At 40.2% G+C, this 13,062-nt stretch overlaps 2 protein-coding genes across 5 annotated transcripts in view; one reads left to right on the top strand and one right to left on the bottom strand.

Annotated features, from left to right (window-relative positions):
* Positions 1-13,062, bottom strand: part of LOC5510360 (protein MMS22-like) — a 58,813-nt gene that overhangs the window by 20,795 nt on the left and 24,956 nt on the right. For both annotated transcript variants that reach the window (XM_048721987.1, XM_048721986.1), the window contains 4 exons: positions 2,923-3,006; positions 1,917-2,069; positions 386-431; positions 55-135 (listed from right to left, as the gene is read on the bottom strand). In XM_048721987.1, coding sequence (XP_048577944.1) covers positions 55-135; positions 386-431; positions 1,917-2,069; positions 2,923-3,006 — 364 coding nt within the window. The remainder of the gene's footprint in view (positions 1-54; positions 136-385; positions 432-1,916; positions 2,070-2,922; positions 3,007-13,062) is intronic.
* On the top strand, positions 3,012-12,953 carry LOC5510342 (monocarboxylate transporter 10). 3 transcript variants are annotated; one of them, XM_001630778.3, is made up of 5 exons: positions 3,012-3,215; positions 9,955-10,097; positions 10,554-10,905; positions 11,297-11,510; positions 11,994-12,953. In XM_001630778.3, the coding sequence occupies exons 2-5, from the start codon at positions 9,962-9,964 to the stop codon at positions 12,573-12,575; spliced, it is 1,284 nt and encodes a 427-aa protein (XP_001630828.2). In that variant the 5' UTR covers positions 3,012-3,215; positions 9,955-9,961; the 3' UTR covers positions 12,576-12,953. The 3 variants fall into 3 exon arrangements, with proteins under 3 accessions (XP_001630828.2, XP_048577945.1, XP_032235341.1); XM_048721988.1 differs by having other exon boundaries at positions 3,012-3,220; positions 10,785-10,905; XM_032379450.2 differs by having other exon boundaries at positions 3,012-3,220.

Here is a 13,062-nt window from a genome sequence, read left to right as displayed (position 1 = left end):
TCAGAGTCATACAAGCACTAAGTGAACTACTGTCTGATAAGCTAATTGTCTCACCAAACGCCCATGATGCATTCCCAATGAAGCAATAAATATCTTGAGTGACTTCTCACTATTTGTACTCGTTGCAAACTCCGGCTAGATAAAAAAAATCAATAATAGAAAGGTCATGACCAAATCATTAGGGGGTAGAGAGGGTAATATTTTTATCATTTAATTTGGGGGTCCTGGGATTAAAAATCCTTCCAACATAACGTCATCTGAAATAGTAAGTAACCGCCATTTTGCTTGCTATACAAGCCCCCTAAAACACCCAGCTCCAAACACCTCGCTACACAAGCAACTATTTTGAAAACACTGACAAACTCGAGACGCCCATTTGACGAACCTGATTGCCAATTAGCTGTGACATCTCTGGCAATGACGCAACAAATCTGCAAGACAGACGACACGCCCTTTCGCACGCATTTGTACTCTCGACCAAATATCGTAAAAATTGTATCTGACATCATGGATGGTTTTACGTACGGATTGACTGTCAGACAGACGGTCAGAAGATTGATGGACGGACAGACAGACGGTCAGATGATTGATGGGTGGACAGACAAATAGACGGCCAGACAGACGGTCAGAAGATTGACGGACGGACAGACAAATAGACGGTCAGAAGATTGATGGACGGGCAGACAAATAGACGGCCAGACAGACGGTCAGATGATTGATGGGTGGACAGACAAATAGACGGCCAGACAGACGGTCAGAAGATTGACGGACGGACAGACAAATAGACGGTCAGAAGATTGATGGACGGGCAGACAAATAGACGGCCAGACAGACGGTCAGATGATTGATGGGCGGACAGACAAATAGACGGTCAGAAGAATGATGGACGGACAGACAAATAGACGGTCAGACAGACGGTCAGATGATTGATGGGTGGACAGACAAATAGACGGCCAGACAGACGGTCAGAAGATTGACGGACGGACAGACAAATAGACGGTCAGAAGATTGATGGACGGGCAGACAAATAGACGGCCAGACAGACGGTCAGATGATTGATGGGCGGACAGACAAATAGACGGTCAGAAGAATGATGGACGGACAGACAAATAGACGGTCAGACAGACGGTCAGATGATTGATGGGTGGACAGACAAATAGACGGCCAGACAGACGGTCAGAAGATTGACGGACGGACAGACAAATAGACGGTCAGAAGATTGATGAACGGGCAGACAAATAGACGGCCAGACAGACGGTCAGATGATTGATGGGCGGACAGACAAATAGACGGTCAGAAGAATGATGGACGGACAGACAAATAGACGGTCAGACAGACGGTCAGATGATTGATGGGTGGACAGACAAATAGACGGCCAGACAGACGGTCAGAAGATTGACGGACGGACAGACAAATAGACGGTCAGAAGATTGATGAACGGGCAGACAAATAGACGGCCAGACAGACGGTCAGATGATTGATGGGCGGACAGACAAATAGACGGTCAAACAGACGGTCAGATGATTGATGGGTGGACAGACAAATAGACGGTCAGATGATTGATGGGTGGACAGACAAATAGACGGCCAGACAGACGGTCAGAAGATTGATGGACGGACAGACAAATAGACGGTCAGAAGATTGATGGACGGGCAGACAAATAGACGGTCAGAAGATTGATGGACGGGCAGACAAATAGACGGTCAAACAGACGGTCAGAAGATCGGTGGACGGACAGACAATAGATGGTCAGACAGATGGATGGACAGAGACAAACAGATAAGGTATAAAACAACACAAGGTTGAAAAGGTATTATGTATGCCTCTGTAAAACAGAGTGGTTGCGCTGAAGTTTCGAGCGTTAGCCCTTCGTGGGAGCAAAAAAAAAATTTCGGCGAAGCTTTCTTTTGCCTTACCTCGTAAATGATTGACAGCTGTCATGCGTTGTTGGTAGTTGCAGAAGACAGCGGAACCATGTGTGGATGACACTGGTCTGTAGACCCTCTTTCTCTAGAACAGAGGTAACTCCATTTGTAGGGAGTATGTGGCATAGCAGCCGGCAGCAAAAGCTGGATATAAAAATGCATCACAAGTATGAGATTTTATAAGACATAGACCCCTTCTTGCTGGGTTCACATTAAAGAGTACTTGTTAAAGCCGCATTGTCACCAGTTTACTTCCGGAGGTCCGACGGAAATCTCAACCGTTTAAAGACAAAATAATCTATTAGAATCCGAGACATTTCACAGGCAATCCGCTCTAAATTATCGATAGCATCCTCGAAGAAACTTCCAATAAACACACTGCTTTCAATATTTTGAAATATTTTTCGCGTTTTCCCTTAAAAATTATCGGAGATTGTTACATAATCGACCGGAGGTAAACTGGTGACAATGCGGCTTTCAGGCCGATTTAGACAGCACGATCTAGTCGTATGCGACCCGTTAACCACATGTCTTAGCCCTGAATCGAAAACGAGATATTAATAGTGAGAAAGATTTTGGAAACTGTATCTAAATTTTCGATTGAATAAACTTAGTTTAAGTTTTTTTTATATAATTTGCCTACTAATATCAAAAGCGTGTATCAACGAACATAATACTAATTAAGTAATAAGAAGAGAATAACACAAATAATAGAAATAACGGAAATAACAATACTTTATGTACGATTCGTTTCTGCTTTTAAAAACACATATTTCTAATAATAACTATTTTGCCGCTATCTGAGCCTCACCATGTTAAAATCTCACGCTGGACGTTTTTAAAAAAAGGTTCTTATAAAAAGGTTCCTATAAACAGCGTGCTAGTGCACATTGTAGTACTACAGGGCCAAATTACAGCGCAGAATGCTAGTATTGTGTGGGCACACAGTACATATATTTATAAACAATAAACCAAAATTTGAAAATCACATAGTTACCTAGCGTCAAGATCTTCTCCAAAGCACACGCATCTCAGAAGACTGAGAAACGCCTCCTGTGGTGGCTTTGCTGCCTCAGGATACCTGTGTAAAACAAGATGGCGGCTGGCAAGGTCAGTTTGGGTTTAACGTCACGTACGCCACTAAGTGACAACATGAGTTGCTGCTCAGCAGACTCGTTACAAGCCTGATCGAATGTTATCGTCGTCAACAGCAAAGCAAGACAGTAACGCATGAAGGATAGAGACCATACACGAGATAAAGTGTCGACATATTTGAAAACCATCGACAAGGTAAGGTAATCACAGATTTATTATTATTTGTTGCTTCATGGGGTATCAAAAAACCTTTTGTTCATAACCATAGTTGTTTTATCCATAGTACCCTGGTTCGACTCTCTATTTACAGATTTAGTGGCAAGCAAAATAGAGAGACGTTCGAGGCTTTGGAACCAGGGTACATCCATAGATATAATATGGATTCTAAGCTGGCAGCTAAAACACACAAAGCTGTTTAGGCACTATCAATGACTCGTGGGGTTTCTACCAACGTACTAAGAATGTCATAACTGTGTAAATTGTTTAACAATTAGCATACGAGTTCGAGTTTTCTAGAAGTCAATAAATAGTCAACGAGGCGCGTAGCGAGACGAGAACGAGATCTAATTGTTTTAGTATAAATCCACTCACACACTACCTTTCAATTAATAACGCCTTTAATAATTCTCAGTAATAATTAACCTACCCTGGGTACTAGAGCCTCCAAATTTCTCTCGCCCTGTGACGCTCAGCGACGGCGGAGCGAGGAGGCTCAGTGCGGGCTCATAAGATTAATATTTTGATTTGATAAATCGGTAGAGTGATTTTCATTAACCCGTGAACAACACTTTAGCGTGTTATACTTTATTTTGATCTTAATCTATTGTTCTCTTTTGTGCTTTACTGACTACTACCCTTTGACTATCACGGGTTTATGAAAACCACTCTAACACACGAAATGACAGCGAATCAACTTTGTTAACATTAAATTTCAACCCTGTTGAAGTATTACAATTTTCATGTTTCCTACACAGACCACCTAATTACCACTCTGTAGTCGGATATAATGAGTGATACTTAGGTGACACTTAACGCTTTTAAAAGGTAAACTAGACCTTGTGCCAAGGTTAACTCATGCCCATTATGCATGGGGAGGCAAGTTTTATATTGGCAGTACAGGACATTAATCATGAGCTTTAATAATAATAATAATAATAATAATAATAATAATAATAATAATAATAACAATAACAATAACAATAACAATAACAATAACAATAATAATAATAATAATAATAATAATAATAATAATAATAATACTTTATTTTTATAGCGCCATTTCCTAAAGCTCAATGGCGCTTTACACATTTTTTTAAACTAAAAGCTTAATATAATAGAAATATAAACAATGATGATAATTTACAATTTGATTAAAATAATAAAAGTTAAAAATTAATCGTGACAAGTTAAAATAGTTAAGTTAAAAATTAATTAGCCATAAAATTGTTTAAATAAGTGGGTTTTTATATTGTTCTTAAAAATGGCCAATGAGCTGCTCTGGCGAATAGTGTCTGGCAAAGCATTCCAGAGTTTGGGTGCAGCATACGAAAAAGATCTATGTCCATATGTGATTAGTTTAGCTGAAGGCTGTTTTAATAGATTTTTTGAGGCAGACCTTAGGCTTCTTGTGGGTTTATATGGCTCCAACATATCTGCAATATAGTTTGGTGCTAGACCATTCAGCGCTTTGTAGGTAAGAAGTAACATTTTAAAATTAATGCGTTGGGTCATGGGACGCCAGTGGAGCTGTCTCAACACAGGTGTGATGTGATCGTATTTTTTTGTACTGGTGATAAGACATGCTGCGGCATCATGGACAGTTTGAAGGCGATCAATTAAACAGTTCGGTAGTCCAAATAGCAATGAGTTACAGTTATCTAACTTAGATGTTACAAAAGCATGTATTAGAGTTTCTGTGTCCGACACGGATAGACAGTCACGAATTTTGCTTATATTTTTTGGATGACAAAACGATGTTTTGTATTAGTCATCCAGTTGTCGATGTCACGAACACACGCTTCAACTTTTGCGATGGAGGCAGATTGATCAAAAGGCGTTTGCTCGAAAGAGAGATATAGCTGAGTATAATCAGCGTAAAGATGGAAGTTAAGTCTATAGCCTCTAATAATGTCACCTATAGGCGAGGTGTAAATAAGATAAAGCATTGGACCCAGTACAGATCACTGTGGAACACCATAGCGCAGTTCTTTGGACATTGACCTGACACCATTAATCATGACAAACTGTGTTCTATCCTTCAGATAAGAGCGAAACCAATTCAGCACGCTACCCTTGATTCCAAAACGTTTACTCATTCTTTCAAGCAATATCTCATGGTCCACCATATCAAAAGCGGCTGACATATTTAGCAGTAAAAGAATAACACATTTATGATCATCAATATCATGGAGAATATCGTTTTGCACTTTTAAAAGGGCCGTCTCAGTGCTATGGAACCGTTTATTGGCAGACTGGAGAGCTTCTTCAAGGTTGTTATCACAGATATGATCTTTCAATTGGCAGGCGACTGCCTTCTCCAGAACCTTAGAAACAACCCTCAGATTAGAGATGGACCGGAAACTCTGATATTTTTCAGTGTCAAAAGAATGTTTTTTAAGTTAGGTTTAATAAGCGCCTCCTTCAGCTTGGTAGGCATTGGACCCAACTGCAGTGACATGTTTGTTATGATGGTTATGACTGGCAATAAGGTAGTTTAACATCCTTTAAAAATTGATGCAGGGATGGGATCCAGCTCACAAGATTTGCTGCCTGCCTTAACAATAATATCATCAACTTATTTTGGGACAATAGTCTGAATTCTGAGAAGGTAGTGGCATTTTCTTTACACTCGGAGAAAGAAAAGGAAGATGGGGATTGGCCACTAGCACTGTTAAGTTAAGATCTAATGGTAGCTATTTTGTCCGAGAAGAAGTTTGCAAAATTATTCACTAGTAGAGTAGTTGAAGAAGTTGTTGGAAAACGCTTTTCGCCCTTGCGGTGGAGAAGGGTACCAACGGTGTTAAAGAGGACTTTTGGATCTGAAGAGCTGTCTGATATGATAGAGGAGTAGTAAGAGGTTTTAGCCTCTTTGAGCATCAAGTTGACTTCATTGCATTGTTTAACAAACAGCTCTCTGTCGACACACAATTTTGATTTACGCCAACGACGCTCCAGTTTCCTGCGTTTGCGTTTCGCTTCCCCGATGCCCTCATGATACCATTGAGCCGATGGGCGTAGAGTTTTCTTGCTGTGCTTCAGGGGTGCATGTTGATCAAATGTTTCTATTAGAGTTTTTTTGGTAGCTATCCACAAGATCAGAAAGATCAGTGATGTTATCTGAGACAAGTCCAGACTTTTTAAGATCATTATTAAATTGTTCCATATTTACAGAACGAAGTTTACGATATTGAACTTCTGCCCGTTGAAAAGGGGGTTTCTTTAAGCGTAACTTACAGTGGACAGCTAAGTGTTCAGAAAGTGCCGGATCACGTATTGCAATATCTGACACTAGATCATCACCAATCCTTGATATTATAAGATCAAGTGTATGAACCTTTTTATGGGTGGGATCATGCACATGCTGTTTTAAGTTGAACGATTCTAAGATATTGTTAAATTTGATTGAGTCAGCACTTAGATTATTATCCATATGAAGGTTGAAGTCACCAACAATCAGTAAGTTCCCTGGAAAGACAGCGAGCTGAACCGCAAGAGTAGAAAATTCCTCGAAAAAGATTGCACTATTCAGCTTATTCACCGTAGATGGTGGCAGCCTGTAGACATTCACTATCCTCGTAGATCCAGCGGGACATGTCACAATCACATCTAGGTACTCAAAAGATTTAAAATTTGTATGGGCTTGCTTTTTTACTGTTATATTATTTTTCATAAGTCCAACCCCACCCCCTCGAGAGTATTTTCGAGGTATGTGGACAAAGCTGTAACCAGTAGGCAGACCTCTGTTACTGAGAAGTTAGCTTTATTATAGTGAAAGTTATACAGCGTCTCTCAATGGTAATTCCCATATTCAAGGATTTGTGTTCTCCATGTCCCTTGATAATGCAATCCAATCTAATAGATCAGAAAAGCTTACAAGCTTACTCCCCAAAAATCAAAATAGATGCAAATTTTGCTGTAAAGCAAATTTCAAGTTTCTATGGAATACTATCAATGACCTCTGAGAGAACTAAAAGTTTCCTCAAAAGAAAAATTTAGAGAATACAACTAGTAAAACTACAGGCTTTCTGCTTTGCTAAGGAGAAAATTGCATTTCTTGCATTTTGAACATAAAGACAAACACTACAAAGTACTTCTTAATAACTTTTGATAAGAATAGTACGTTAAATATTCCTGACCGTGTAAGTCATATTAATTTTCTTGTGCAAAAGTGGTGTAGCATTTCAAATCAAACACCTTGTAACAATAAGGAAGCTGACTATTATTTAAACATGTCAATATCCTTTGTACAATGCACTTGTCAACTAATGAATAATCAACGACAAAACATTTTTTTGAGAAAAAGTCACTTCAACAAAAACAAGTAATTAACAATAAAAGGAAAGACAACTTCAAAAACATTGAACCTGCTAAGAAGAAACTGAAACTATACAGAAAACTTGTTAAATATAAATCAATGGATCCTACAGATAAAAAACAACTATTGGCAGCATGTGCTCAAAAATACGAATCCATAGATCCTAGTGATAAACTTTAATATCTTGCAGAACGTGTTCACAAATATAGATAAATTGACCCTAATAAAAAAGCACTAGTCAATTGAAACCCCCACCCCCATGGTCCTTGGGAAAGGTGGGGGATTTGACTTTGACCCTGTACAAAACAGAGAAAAGCCCCCACCCCTTGGGATGCAAACTATAGGCAACTACCCGGCAACAAGCCATAAGCCTTTATCTTTCAAAGCCAGTACACTTCAGAGAGAACATTTGTGCTAATACCTATTTAGATAACAGTTACCAAAGAGATGGAAAAATAAATTATCTTCATCTGGCGTTCGTTCTCATTCATATTCGTTTTTGCACATTTTGCCATGCTGCTTGCCACATGCTGATACATAAACTTGCTTGCTACAGAAGAGAGTCTCAAACCAGAAACTGACGTGACTTTTGCAAAGTACATTTGTGGTTTTATTCATTTGTGCCCAAGCCCCCGTGGTGGGGGCAAGTCTTAGAGTCAATTCTCCTACACCCTTGCGACAGATTCTTGTTCAAAAGTGCTCTAAACCCCACGTTAACCCCATACTTCCCCGGGATCATGGGGGAGGGGTTTCAAATGACTAGTGCGTAAAAAACGTCTTGCAGCACGTGTTCACAAATATAGATCAATGAAACCTTGAAACAAATATGAACTGCTTGCAGCAGGTGCTAAAAAATAATAGATCAATGAAACCTCAAATGAAAAAAACAATACATAGATTGCTGTAACAGAAAAAGGACCTTATTAAATCTGCTGTGTTATTCGCTTATTCAAGTAAATACGGTATTATGTAAAAAAAACTGATCTGAACACTTATCTCACATTTCACATTCTAAACCAAATTAAATATTATAGTTCCTATAGTTGTCCAACTAAATGTTTCTATTTATCGTAAAATAATATTCTACCAAGCTTCGGCGCTCTTGAATATGAGCATTTTCATCACATCGCGAGAATAACTTATACAGATACCTAAATTATGGTAACCCAAAATTTAACATTTTACTGTGATAACGTCAGTGGACAACAGATCACTATTTTCATCAAAGAATTTGCGGCGAAACTCAAACGTGTGAATTTCAACATACCTTATTGTATTTAATTTACGCGTCACTTTAATTTCGCGAATTTCGCGATTCTAAAAGATTCTCGAAAATAAAGTGACGCGAAAATTAAGTGTCGCGAATATTAGGATGCGCGAAAATTAGGTGAGTACACAAGAAGCCTTTGGGGGAATATTGGCCGTTTAATAAGCTTTATGGAAACACCTTGTCTATTTAGTCATCTAATGTACATATAGTACGGTAAGGGGATGAGTTGGACTAGGTATTCATAGATTTTTATGAAATTAAAGTTAGCCCACGCATCCCTTTGTTACAAATTATTTCAGTCTTAAAGATTACAGCACATTTTAATTCCACTTGTTTTCCTTGATTTTATTATCCCAAAATCGCGAAAATAAGGGGATCTGTTTTTTCTAAAATAGGAAAATCGCGAAAATAAAGTGTCGCGAAATATCGCCATCTCAAAATCTCAAAATTTTGACCTCGCGAAAATTAAGTGTAATAAGGTACTTTTATCTCCCCAGGGTAATAGGCCATTCCAGCTATAAGTTTGCGCGCGCATAACCATAGAAACCTACCTCAACTACAAGAATGCAGCGCGCGCATTTTTAAGCTTACATCAAACGAAGCGCGCGCTGCATGATGGTAGTTGAGGTAGGTTCCTATGGTGAGTGCGCGCGCATGCTTATAGCTGGAATGACCTATCAGTAACCTCACTGTAAACAGTCACGCCAGCCTTTAACCCGCATTGTCACAGAACTTTACTTCCGGAGGTCCGACGGAAACCTCAACCGTTAAAAGACAAAATAATCTATTAGAATCCGAGATATTTAACAGGCCATCCGCTCTAAATTATTAATCACATCCTCGAAGAAACTTCCAATAGTCACACTGCTTTCAATATTTTGAAATATTTTTCGCGTTTTCCGTTAAAAATAATCGGATTTTGTTACTTAATCGACCGGAAGTGAGCATTTTTACTGGTGATTGTGACCGCTAGCGCGGCACTGTTCTGATTATAATGGCAAATTTGGGCCTGGGGGTGGGAGGAGCTTTATCTTTTAGAACTGAACCTCATGGTTAAACGGCGTGCTAGCGTCGCATTATCTGACGGGCTTTTCAGACTAAAAACTTTACCTGTCTAACTCATTTCCCAGGCTTGTAATGAGATTGGACAGAAAGTGGTTCGTTTGCATTGGCGCGTTTGTCATCCATTTCGTAGTGGGAGGACTCATGAACTCTGGAGGCGTCTTGTTGTCAGCCTTGATTGATAAGTTTGGAAAACCAAGAGGGGATACAGGTAAGAACTTGTCCGCAAGTAAAAGTGAAGCGAAGTAAAGAAAAGTTAAGTGAAAATAACTAAGTATAGAAAATTTAAAGAATAGTGGAGTAAAGTTTAGTCAAGTCAAGTAATTAATGTAAAGTCACGAGTTATGTGAAGTGACTTGAAGTGAGGTGAAATCTAGTTAAGGAAAGTAAATCTGCTAAAGTGACGTGAAAAGGTAAAGTAAAGCAGAGTAAAATGTGGGGCGTATTAAAGCAGAGAGAAGTAAACTAAAGTAAAGTAAAGCAAAGTAAAGTAAAGTTAAGTAAAGTTAAGTAAAGTAAAGTAAAGAGAAATGAAATGTCAAAGCTAACAGAAGCGAAGAGGTAAATGCTGGTTGTATTTAAAATATTTTTGTCTCTCACGCACTGCAGAGTTCCTGTGGATACTCCAATTTATGAATCAGTTGTGCGAAGTAAACTTCTATTACAGCATGGGTGAGCTCACTGCCTTGTTCAGTAGTCTACTTCTGCGCCCCGATCAGTACCCATGTATGTCAGCGGTATGGATGTAGACTGTCAATCACGTTAGGCCTTCTCTTGTGTATCATTGGCCTTGTCAGCTCTGCGTTTGTCACGTCGCTTTACCTGCTCTACTTCACATATGGCATCCTGCTGGGGTCTGGTTGGAGTATGATCTACTTCTCTGCGTTCCTTTCTGTAGCGTGGTACTTTAAGGCTTCCCAGCATGCATTTGGAAATGGGATTGCTACATCCGGGGGTTCGTTAGGAACCATGGCGCTTTCTCCCTTGAATGAGCTGCTTTTCCGAAAAATTGGTACCAGGTAAGTCTGTGGGACCTCAATATATCGGACACCCTTAAGACCGTGAGGGTGAGTGAGGGTCTCTAGAAAAACACAGTTCGACCACAATATAACGGACACCCTTGGGACCGTGAGGGTGGAAGTCTCTATTAGTACACATTGGGCCCTCGATATAACGGACACCCTTGGGACCATGAGGGTGTGGTTCTATGCTAGTACACATTGGGCCCTCGATATAACGGACACCCTTGCGACCGTGAGGGTGTGGGTCTTAGCTACTACACATTGGGACCTCTTTATAACGGACACCCTTAGGACCATGTGGTTGAGTCTCTGCTGGTTCACTGCGGGGCCAGTGGTCACCAAGTTATACACTGCTGTAAATGTAGCTCGATCTCACTTCCTTCCACAGATACACCTTCCTGGTAATGGTCGGATACTTTGGTGCGCTCCTGCTACCACTTGCAGCATTTCGACCAATTCCCACTGAATATGAGCCCGTGAGTGTCTCAGCGGCACAAGAACAACCACGACAGCCTCCTGTTCTGAGGAATTATGGGTATATTGCCCTGGTCTCGTCAATGTCACTATTTATGACGGTCTACTTGGTACCTTACATCCATGTGGTAGGTGTTTTTTTAGGGGTAACACTCGGCCACTGCTCTGATGCTGTTTATATTTGAAGAGATTAATTGGGAAACGCGACGCATTAAGCGGTCACTTTCGGCGCGCGAAATCTTTAGAGATTGACCGATTAAAGGCGTAACTAGAGCACGTGTCATTAAATAGCAAATACCCTGGGACTTTGTATGGTGTATTATACCTGCGAAAAAGGGCACCCCGCTTTGATGTACCGCTTAATACAGGTTCGACTAAATGTCTAACTATGGATCAGAAAAAAAACTTTTTTTTTTCGAAAGAAGCCATTCATTCAAATCGGAACAGACTTCTGAGTTAGAGATTATAACAAGAAATTTATCGCGTTTACCTAAAAACAGAAGTTGATAGTCGCATTTATTGCTGATGGGGTGGTTGCAGAAGAGTTTCCCTCTCCATTTAATAGAGATCATTTTTGTTTTACATAGTCTTAACTCCATATCATGTTTTAGGTTCGCTTCGCGGAAGACCTCGGCGCATCCAAGCTGAACGCTGCCTTACTTATCAGCTTCTTAGCCATCTCCTCGTTCACGGGTCGGATCGTCTTCGGTCGTATATCGGACCTCAAATGCTGCAATCGATTGCGCATCGTGCAGGTCTCGTTTGTGGTTATTGGGGCATCCACTGCACTTCTTTCGATTGCCCCATCCTATCCATGGATTGTCGGATATGTTATAGTATTTGGATTGTCCGAGGGTTGTTATATGGCACTTAACGCTGTAGTGACATGCGATGTGGTTGGAAAAGGGAAACTTCCCCAAGCCTTAGGCATGAGTTATTTCTTGATGTCTTTCACACGGACGGTCGGGGCACCCATAGCGGGTTGGATGTACGATGCCAAGAAGTCATACACGCTGGCATTCATCGTAATGGGTTCGGTCAGTGGGCTAGCCGCCTTTTTAATGGGATTTGTACCGACGTTGAAAAGAATTTCAGAGAATAACACATCCAATAACGTTGAAGTACAGGAGAAGTACGCTACCATTGATGGAATGAAAGGAGTAGTACAGGGACTGGAAAAGTCGAAATCTTAGAAGAAACGAGCTCGTTGCATCCACGTGTACGCTAAATACCAAAGCCTCCCCAAGTGGGCTCTGTACCACTGAAGATGCCAGAAACAGAGAGTGCGATATGGAACCTGTAAAGCGCTCACATTGGGACCCTTTTTAAGCGGCCGCTTTATAGAGGTTGACAACTTAGGGTGTAACTTAACTTAAGTTGCCGCCAAACGTCTAAGATGATTGATATATGGTTGGTTTACGGCAAATTTCTGTCTATATCAACAGAAACATTTGTTCACTTTTGTTCTTCTAGGAGGACGGGACGGGAGCGCGATAATCAGGGGAACTTTTACAATTAAACGCAATGAAAACTGGCATAATAATAATAATAAAACTGAAAATACCTTAAAACAAAAAATGAAAATATATTTTTCCACCCAGAGCATCTAATTGAAACAATAGTAATTGACTGTAGCCTTTAAAACATGTCGGTCGCCTAGCAACACGTACCTTTGACTGG

This window comes from Nematostella vectensis, chromosome 14, assembly GCF_932526225.1.
Source record: "Nematostella vectensis chromosome 14, jaNemVect1.1, whole genome shotgun sequence".
Taxonomy (NCBI): domain Eukaryota; kingdom Metazoa; phylum Cnidaria; class Anthozoa; order Actiniaria; family Edwardsiidae; genus Nematostella; species Nematostella vectensis.
The sequence above is the reverse complement of the archived record's forward strand: the minus strand, read 5'-3'. Positions and strand labels throughout refer to the sequence as shown.